Here is a 9847-nt window from a genome sequence, read left to right on the forward strand (position 1 = left end):
GGGAAGGAGTGAAGCCCCCAGCGAGAGGAAGAGGAGCAGTACTGAGTCTTCCTCCTGTTATCTGAACAGCTGAGATTCCCTGGTTTCCTGCTCTGTGCTCCCACCCTCTGTCCGCCCAGCTCTCGGTGCTCCTGCTGCCTGAACACGAACTCCCTATGCCCACTGGGAGCTCCTGTCATGTCTGCTATAAACATGAGGGGATTTCTCTCTTGTTCCTACAAATGAAGGACATACAGGCTGCCCCACAATGGCAGTTGTGGTCGCTCCACGCACACAGTTTCCTTCCCACAATGACCACCCCAGCATAGCAAAGTCTGTTATAGTCGTGCTTTGAACCACCTGAACATGTCTTGCGGTGCAAGGCATGTATGTCACATTCAGCTCATTATACTGAAGTGCCTGCCTCTGTTGGCCCTTGGCCAGCAGACCCTACAAGAATACATGAGAACTATAAAGACTCTGTCTTCATTATCTGGGAACGCAGTTAGTCAGTTGAAACCATGATGAGAGGGGTTGCCATGGAGTGTAAATGTACCACTCACTATGTCCACAACAATCACATGTACTGTATGGAGCTCCATCCATCCAGGGCTTTGCTTTCAGCACTTCTTATTAAGACGAGGCCTGCTATTGGTTATTCTGTGGTAAGGGATAAGGCTCTTCTGAGATGTCTGTGTCATGGAGGGGGCGAGCCTCATATAGCTGATTGACTTATGACAGGAGTTTTACTCTGTATGGGCTCCATCTTAGCGCCCTGGTAATTAGGAAGATGAAACTGACAAACACACTAGCTTTAATCCTGTGGCCTCCACTCTCTGCTAAACCTTGGGATGTTGTTGTGCATCTCAATTAAGAATCTCTTGTTTTCACTGAAGCCCAGTTAGCGTTGTCTACCGGCGGAAGGAGAAGGAGGGGAGAGAAGAGAGGAACAGAAGAAAGCAAAGCCACCGACTATGAATGCATCTTCGCTGAAGGAACTTTGGCAAAGGTTGATACAGGGGGAACGAAAGAGAAAGAGGTGGGGGGGGGAGAAAGATCCCTTTCTTCCTTTCTCTGACGGCCTTAAAGAGTTGTCGTCATCTGGGTAATGCAGAGACTGGCCGGCTCCGCTGCCAGGGTAGTGCATCCTGGCCAGGCCTCCCGTCACCGTGTCTGGGCACCGTGCACCAACCACAGGAGGCAGAGGGCATCCCTAATAAATAAACTCTCAGAGCGTGCCAACATTAAGACTGACTGGCACGGCCACCCTGATCCAGAACAGAGCAGGCAGCAGGGCTTCTGGTAACAGCCAAAGGGTGAAGAGACACACGGATAGAGGAGAATGAGTAGGATTACCTAGACCCAGCACAGTAGTAGGGCCTTACTGTAGTTTTTTTATTTTGTCCATCTCATATTCAGGACTGTCTTTTACCCCCCTGGCTCTTAACTGTGGATCCTTCGAAGTGCCATACAGTCACATTGAGAACTGAGAGTGGAGCGGAGAGGGTGGCCCTTGGCTTCAGTGACACTGGAAGGAGATGCTGAGGCTTTACATGTCTCCTGACCTCACTGGACCATCTCTCTGGACCAGATTTTAGGACCAGACTTCAGGACCGGCTGTTAGTGTGTGTTCAATGTGTAATGTCCTGCTGTGTTTTGGGATGGTAGAGCAGAACACAGGAAAGACCTCCACAGCAGGTAGAGCTGCTGACTCTGTTATCCGGAAGCCTTCTCTCTGAATCTCTCTACAGCCATGCGTAGCCTTTGGCAAAAAGGAAGTTTCTGTTGGGATAAGGAAATAATTTATACTGCGTCAGTGTTTTTCACTCTTGTTGTTTTCTGTTACCTAACTATCTTGACCAGTGTTTTCAGACATCTAAAGACTGGTTTTGACTGCAGACATAAATAATGCTCTTTAGTTTAGATTGCCGTTCTGTCCATTTTGGGCAACTCCCTGGGCAAGTTTTCTACTCTCCTAGCCTTTTGTTATTCTCCTTTTTTAGTTAATGATAATCCTCCACTCCTCCCTTCTCTTTCTATTTCTCGTTCTCGCTCACTCGTTGGGGTATATCTAATGCAGGGTATATATTTTTTTTGTTTTTTCGATCCCTATTTTCTATTGTTTTCTTCCGCTGCAGGAGTGGAAATGAAGAGAAGCTCATGGCCCTGCTCACACCGTTAAACGTCAACTGCCACGCAAGCGACGGCCGCAAGGTAAGGGCTTGCTCCACCAGCACGCACATGTCTGCACACACATTGTTACCCAAGCGATCCCCGCTCAAACCATGATATTCCAACTCAATCGTTAAGTCATAGTGAAATGGACCAATCAGTTCAGGTAAATCTAGAGGCATTGAGACATTCTTTGCCAGCGGAGGTAGTAATTGTAAGTGAACACAAGTGGAACAGGGTGAGGAGGGCTATGTGGCCCTCTTGATGTCATAGTCCTGTTCCAGGTGTCAGTGTTAGAGGCCTGGTCTGAGCTCAGGGAAAGCTACAGGATCCAAGTCAGTCCAGAGAAGAGGCTTAATCTGAGCCACGACATCCCTTCTCACAGACCTTTCATACGGGAAATGAGAGGATTTGTGATACCCGGTTGTCTGCTGCAAGGTAATCATAATGCATAGATAGGTCAGAGTTGAGGATAGTACCTCTGCTCTCTTTTCTACTAAATTTGTTTTTGAGATTTTGACCACACGCAGTTTCTATAGTATGTTGATTATAAGTAACACATTGTTAGTACAGTATTGACACAACATTCTAGTGACAATGGATACTACAGTCGTGGCCAAAAGCTTTGAGAATGACACAAATATTAATTTTCACAGGGTCTGCTGCCTCAGTTTGTATGATGGCAATTTGCATATACTCCAGAATGTTATGAAGAGTGATAAGATGAATTGCAATTAATTGCAAAGTCCCTCTTTGCCATGCAAATGAACTGAATCCAAAAAACAAACATTTCCACTGCATTTCAGCTCTGCCACAAAAGGACCAGCTGACATGTCAGTGATTATCTCGTTAACACAGGTGTGAGTGTTGACGAGGACAAGGCTGGAGATCACTCTGTCATGCTGATTGAGTTCGAATAACAGTCTGGAAGCTTCAAAAGGAGGGTGGTGCTTGGAATCATTGTTCTTCATTGCTTTGCACAAAAAGGGCTTCACAGGCAAGGATATTGCTGCCTGTAAGATTTGCACCTAAATCAACCATTTATCGGATCATCAAGAACTTCAAGGAGAGCGGTTCAATTGTTGTGAAGAAGGCTTCAGGGCGCCCAAGAAAGTCCAGCAAGCGCCAGGACCGTCTCCTAAAGTTGATTCAGCTCCAGGATTGGGGCACCACCCGTACAGAGCTTGCTCAGGAATGGCAGCAGGCAGGTGTGAGTGCATCTGCACGCACAGTGAGGCGAAGACTTTTGGAGGATGGCCTGGTGTCAAGAAGGGCAGCAAAGAAGCCACTTCTCTCCAGGAAAAACATCAAGGAAAAACATCACATCCTCCGAGAGCAACTTCTCCCAACCATCCAGGAACCGTTTGGTAATGAACAATGCCTTTTCCAGCAAGATGGAGGACCTTGCCATAAGGCAAAAGTGATAACTAAGTGGCTCGGGGGAAAAAAACATCAATATTTTGGGTCCATGGCCAGGAAACTCCCCAGAACTTAATCCCATTGAGAACTTGTGTTCAATCCTCAAGAGGTGGGTGGACAAACAAAAACCCACAAATTTTGACAAACTCCAAGCATTGATTATGCAAAAATGGGCTGCCATCAGTCAGGATGTGGTCCAGAAGTTAATTGACAGCATGCCAGGGCAGATTGCAGAGGCCTTGAAAAAGAAGGGTCAACACTGCAAATATTGACTCTTTGCATCAACTTCATGTAATTGTCAGTAAAAGCTTTTGACACTTATGAAATGCTTGTAATTATACTTCAGTATTCCATAGTAACATCTGACAAAAAATATCTAAAGACACTGAAGCAGCAAACTTTGTGGAAATTCATATTTGTGTCCTTCTCAAAGCTTTTGGCCACGACTGTACAGTGTAGCCACACGCTGTGATATCCATCATATCCAAACATTACATTATTCTCTCTGAAAGTTATCTTCCTGGGAATATTTTAGCAATAAGGCCTGAGAACTATCGTGTGAATAACTCCCGACTAAGGGCTGCCTGACGCAGAGTAGAGGGTCGGGGAAACAGCCCTTAGGAGGGTGTTATTCAAGATAATTCCTGGGTTCGTGGCCCTTATTGCTTTTATAAAACGGTTACCAGCGTTTTACCAGATTTAACGGCATGTTTTCATTTTTTTAATTTAGTAAATCTGTTTGATTTAATCCTTCCACCTTACGATATAGTCTGAGAAAAGCCAGTCGTTAGTTCAGGAATCCTGAAGTTGCAAGCCAGATGGGCTGGCCATCCATTCTATTGGCATGGACGTTCTAAGCCACAGGTGTCAAACTCATTCCACAGAGGGCCTAGTCTATGCGGGTTTTCTGTCCTCCCTTGTGCTTGATTGATGAAATAAGGTCACTAATTAGTAAGGAACTCCCCACACCAGGTTGTCTCGGACTTAATTGAAAGGAAAAACCAAGAACCTACAGACACAACGCCCTCAATGGAATGAGTTTGACACCCCTGGTCTAAGCAATAAAGGTTGCTATGAGACTAGCACTTTCTCCTTTGCTAGCCTAGCCAACCAAAGCACACAATCACATCAAGCAGCTGAAATGACAGCAAGCTATGTGCATTTTTTTGTTTGTTTTACCTTTGTTCCTTTTGCAGTTTCTTGGGATATATTCATTATAACCAGAGAATCTGTCACGTTCATATGCATGGCACGGATTGGAGAAGCAGACAGCAGGTTTTAGACAAACCTCAACTGTTGCAAACCAAATGCTAGAGTAGTAGCATGGGGAAATATTGCCTAGATGTTTTTTTTCCAGGGGAGATGAAGTGTATAAATTACCTGGCTAGGCTGTCAGACAGTGGATGCGCATTGATTCAAATGGAGCTGTTAACAGGCATTATCAAATCAAAATGTATTTGTCACATGCGCCGACTACAACAAGTGTAGACCTTACCGTGAAATGCTTACTTACAAGCCCTTAGCCAACAGTGCAGTTCAAGAAGAGGTAAGAAAATATTTACCAAATAAACCAAGGTAAAAAATAATAAAAAGTAACACAATAAAAGTAACAATAACGAGGCTATATACATGGGGTACCAGTACAGAGTCAGTGTGCAGGGGTACAGGTTAGTTGAGGTAATTTGTACATGTAGGTGGGGTTGAGTCAATTCATTACCTGGGATTGTGGTTACTTACTCCTATCAACCAATCAGCATCCAAGATCCAAATAACCTTTTTTATAGTTTAGAATTATTCCGGTAGAGGGATTTGGAGATCTGTGTGGGGTTCCGCTGTGAGGCTCTTTGTATTCCTACACCACAGCAGTGTAGGTTGTAGTTATGGCTATTAAGTAAGCCGTTAGCATTCAATGACTCCTGATCATCCACCGGCTGGGTTGTCAGTGCCGTGGCTTTGTATATCTGAATTCTGTCCCTGCCTGCTTCAGGAGGCATGCAATGACTTTTAGATTTGGATTGATTTCCGTGAGGGTACGATGACAGCGATAATAATAACTGACACAATGATGCATATTAAAATGCTAATGAAGCTTTCCCAAAGATTGTCGCCATAGCCTCCATCTCAAGACCCCTTTCTTTATTACCCCTTTTTCCTTTTAATTAAAATGCCACCATCCCTCCCTCCACCTCCCTGGCCAATTCTCTGCCTTTTATGTGAGCAGTGCTGTTCTAGACGCTGTGGATGTTTATGGCTGGTTCTGTGTTTGCCAGATCACGGCCCTCTAATACAGCTCTGCAGGGTGCAGTGTTCCTGCCAGCCAGCCAGCCAGTTGGTTGCTCCCCAGACCTCAGTGTTTATGAACAGAGAGAATGTATTCTCCTTTACAGTCGTCACTAATGTGCAGTGCGGTTAGTCTCTCTGTGCTAATGAGTTGCTGTGGCTCAGGCAGCACAGCATGTCGGTTCAGAGATGCTGTTCTAAGGCAGATGAGAGGTTTGCTCCTGCTAGTTACATTGCTTTGGGTTGTTGAGTCCTCGGTGTTTCTCGATATGCGTACTACCATGCTCCCCACACTCGTGCTCCACGTGCATTCTCCAAGGAAGTTCTCTTGAGTATGTTCTTGTGAGGACAAGGGTGTGGAGGACACATAAAACATAACATTTAATAAACACTCTCACTCCCCGTACTGTATTACCCCACGCCGCATCGCCCCATTCACTGAACCTTCTTCCAGCTCGGACAATGGCAACAATATAGACGAAACAAGATGTACACCAAGCTAACGTTTTACTTCAGAATTATCAGCTCGATATACTGTATATGTGAATCGTTGTAATCTAGCTAGCCAGCTATCTAGTTAAACAGGCAGAAATGACCTAAAACTAATGTTATGCAAGGTACAGTAGATGCTTACTCTTCGTGGGTAGCTAGCTAACAATTCTTTGTGGCTTGCCAGTTAGCCCTATTGACTTACTATGGACTTACCCATTCACTGAACCTTCCGTTTTATTTGTATTTATGCCATGCCAAAATTAACACAGCATGTATTTATTAAGGTATGAAGTTAAAATATTTTAGTCAGGCAACATATGAGAGGTGAATAGGCAACATTATTTATTTATTTATTTATTACTTTTCATATCTTTTTCTCCCCAATTTGGTGATTATGATCTTGTCGCATCACTGTAACTCTCCAACGAGCTCGGGAGAGGCGAAATTCGAGTCATGCGTCCTACTTAACATGACCCACCAAGCCGCACTAAACACCCGCTCGCTAAACCCGGAAGCCAGCTGCATCAATGTGTCGGAAGACGCTGGACCAATTATGGGACTCCCAGTCACAGCTGGGTGTGACACAGCCTGGGATTGAACCCGTGGCTGTGGCTGTCGTGATGCCGCAACACTGAGACGCAGTGCCTAAGACCGCTGCGCCACTCGGGAGGCCAATAGGCAACATTTCATTCAAAGTCGGAGTGTATTTTCTCTCACTTCAGCTCAAATAATCGCCACCATTGATTTCAAGAAAATGTGTGTAATTTTTTACGTGGTTGCGTCATATTTCTTTGCATACTTTCCGTTGACGCTTGCATCGGTGCATGCTTCAAGATATGTACAAACGGAGCACGCATTCGAGAAGTGCCCTCTGTGCTCCGTTTGGCATACTTTGATTTGATTCTGACCCTCCTGTGCTAGTATGTATTTTGACAAACACCCATGTGTGTTCGTTCGGGTGGTACTATAATTGTGTTTTTAAGAGTTTTTCAGATAGAATAGGCTTACTTGGCCTCTCCTAAGGCCACAGCTCTGTCTCCCTGCTACTATATAGCCCTTTAATTGACTGTCCAGTGAGTCACAGGTATTTTACCTAGGAGGGAGACCCAGGAGTTATGGATGAGATTATGGGAAAGTGAGAGGTCAGCATTTAGCCGACATGGTGCAATTCATGGGACTCCTAGATATTTCCAAGGGAGCTTTTTGTCGGTGTTTAGGCTACATCCAGTCTGCCAGGTGTGTTCTCGTCCCCTTCCAACTCTAACCTCTAAAAGTGAGCTTCTCAGCTATCTTAAGATGGTTAGTACACGGCAACTCACTGTTTGTAATTACCTGGACTCCACTTAACTTAATGCTAACACAAAATTGCCCTGATTTCTTCCTAAGAAAGAGGGAGAACTGAGTGTGTGAGCCAGAGATAGAGCCATCTGCGTGATCTCTCCGTGCAATATGCAAATACTGTAAGTGTGGATTCTGATTAGCATACTAATGATATTCTGTTCTGAGGATTCTCCGTCCTCATAACCCATTCCACTTGTAATTTCTGTTGTCAAAACTAATAAAGAAATGAGCGACTCAACTGGAATGGAAGTAAAGGTCTCGGGCCCGCCTTGAGAGAGAAGAGTGAACTTGAAAATGTACTAAGCTTGCTGATGTTTTGTTGGTGCATTTTATTCAGAGATATGTGCCATGCATGTGGTAGTTAAGAAGTGACTTTGTGGCACAGGTTATTTCATTGAGATTCTACCACTCAAGTGCAGTACGTGTTACTTTAACCCCCCCCCCCCCACGTAAAGAGACTAGAGTCACAGTCAGTCAGTCCTCAATGCTCTCACCTGTCTAGTCATTCCATGCCCAGCTAATCTCTCCTTTGATACTCGGCTAGATAAATAAAAAGTTGATCACACTTGCTCCCTGAACCCATTCAGTTAGCTTCTTGTTTTTATCTCCATAGTGGTCTGCCTATGTGCGTTTTAAAGATCCTCTGCTCGCATTTGCTGCCTCTGCCCCTGTCCCCCCACCTCGCTTCTCTGTCCCTCCGCCTCCATAACCCAGGGAAAGAATTGAAGAGAAGCTCGCCCTTGGCTGCTCAAGTCTTCTGTTTTCCATTTGTCATACATTTCCAGCTTACAGGGGCATTATTTTGTTGAAGTATATAATAGAATGCTTTAGCCCTTTCCGAGCGGGCACCATTTGTCATGGGACTCTGTTGCTGTACCAGTCTCTCTTCTATTTCTCTTCTTCTGTTTTGTGTTGAATCCACACCCGGAGTAAAAAAAAAGCAGCAAAGGGCTGTTATCATCCTCCGATATCTTCATGGCCTGAAACACAGTTTGTTCTGTAAATTCATTGCGTTTGTCACAGTTCGCTTCTACAATGGATATTGCAGCAGCCCAGGACAGAAAAGGCTCTTGGCGATGATGGGGTGATCAGGGACAATAGGAAATGGAAAATACTGTCCCTGGCAGTGTCCTCAGTGTTGGGCTATTTCCATGGCTACAACAAGGAGGGGAAGACGCGTAGGCGATTCTAGAGAACGTTGTAAAATGATGAATCCACTCCGAACCTGTGATATTAGCCATACGTGGACCCCCTGCCAACAGCCATGTTTTAATCTAGGTTATTGCGGCGTCTGCAGCACTGGTGTTATAGTTAGTTGTTAGAAACACCTATTAGATTGAGGTTCAAGGCATGAACAATAGGCCCTAGTTGTTTTTGATCATCCTCTTTTATGTAGCTGGATTTACTAAATCCTTACTTTGCTTTTCTGACTGGTTGGTGTTGATACTGTGGAGGAATCTGTAGAATGCCTATCCCTTGGCGTCTGCTGTTAGTAACTCCGCTCTGTCATTTCAGTAGTGTGTAAAGAAATGACCTTGGGTGGACACTGACGGGAAGCTTAGTGGAGCGTTGAGATGAGACGCTCCCTGTAATGACCGGTTTGCCTCAACCCAGTACCCGGATGCGGCCAAACGCCTTCGGAAGCTGCCCAGCATTCAGGAGGAGATCCAGTCTGTCTACGTGTGAGGAGCAGAGCAGACACGTGCCTGTCTCCCCGGGCACAATGGCATCTCAGTTTACTTCAACAACCTGCTGCCATCCTGTCCCTCCAACGGCCCTCGGAACAGTGGGATGTGCTGAGGATGAATGAACCGGGCCTGTCTCAAACCTCACCATTTTTTGCCGTGTCTTAACCTTCATCAACATCAAGGCTTGTCATAACCATCACTGCCTCTGTATTCAGGGACTGACTTCGAAGTGACATCCGCCTCCGCATATCGTACCGCAGGGGAAAATGAGAGAGGGGGGCGACTAAAATAAATGCTTTATCGGTTTTGGAATTATATTCGGCTTTAGAATTTCAATGGAGAGAATAAGACGCTGAGGATGAATCTCTGAGTTAAGTGAATCAATCATGTGATTGGGTAGCTCAGGTTCCTGGGTGTCTCTGCATGACACCAGCTGGACTACGTCATCACACAAGTGTTTGTTACATTTAGGGTTG

At 45.2% G+C, this 9847-nt stretch overlaps 1 protein-coding gene across 2 annotated transcripts in view; it reads left to right on the top strand.

Annotated features, from left to right (window-relative positions):
• The window catches only part of LOC135517760 (poly [ADP-ribose] polymerase tankyrase-1-like), a 108656-nt gene that overhangs the window by 60062 nt on the left and 38747 nt on the right, over positions 1–9847 (top strand). For both annotated transcript variants that reach the window (XM_064942344.1, XM_064942345.1), the window contains exon 5: positions 2118–2193. In XM_064942344.1, coding sequence (XP_064798416.1) covers positions 2118–2193 — 76 coding nt within the window. The remainder of the gene's footprint in view (positions 1–2117; positions 2194–9847) is intronic.

This window comes from Oncorhynchus masou, chromosome 28 (genome assembly GCF_036934945.1).
Source record: "Oncorhynchus masou masou isolate Uvic2021 chromosome 28, UVic_Omas_1.1, whole genome shotgun sequence".
In the NCBI taxonomy this organism is placed as follows: domain Eukaryota; kingdom Metazoa; phylum Chordata; class Actinopteri; order Salmoniformes; family Salmonidae; genus Oncorhynchus; species Oncorhynchus masou.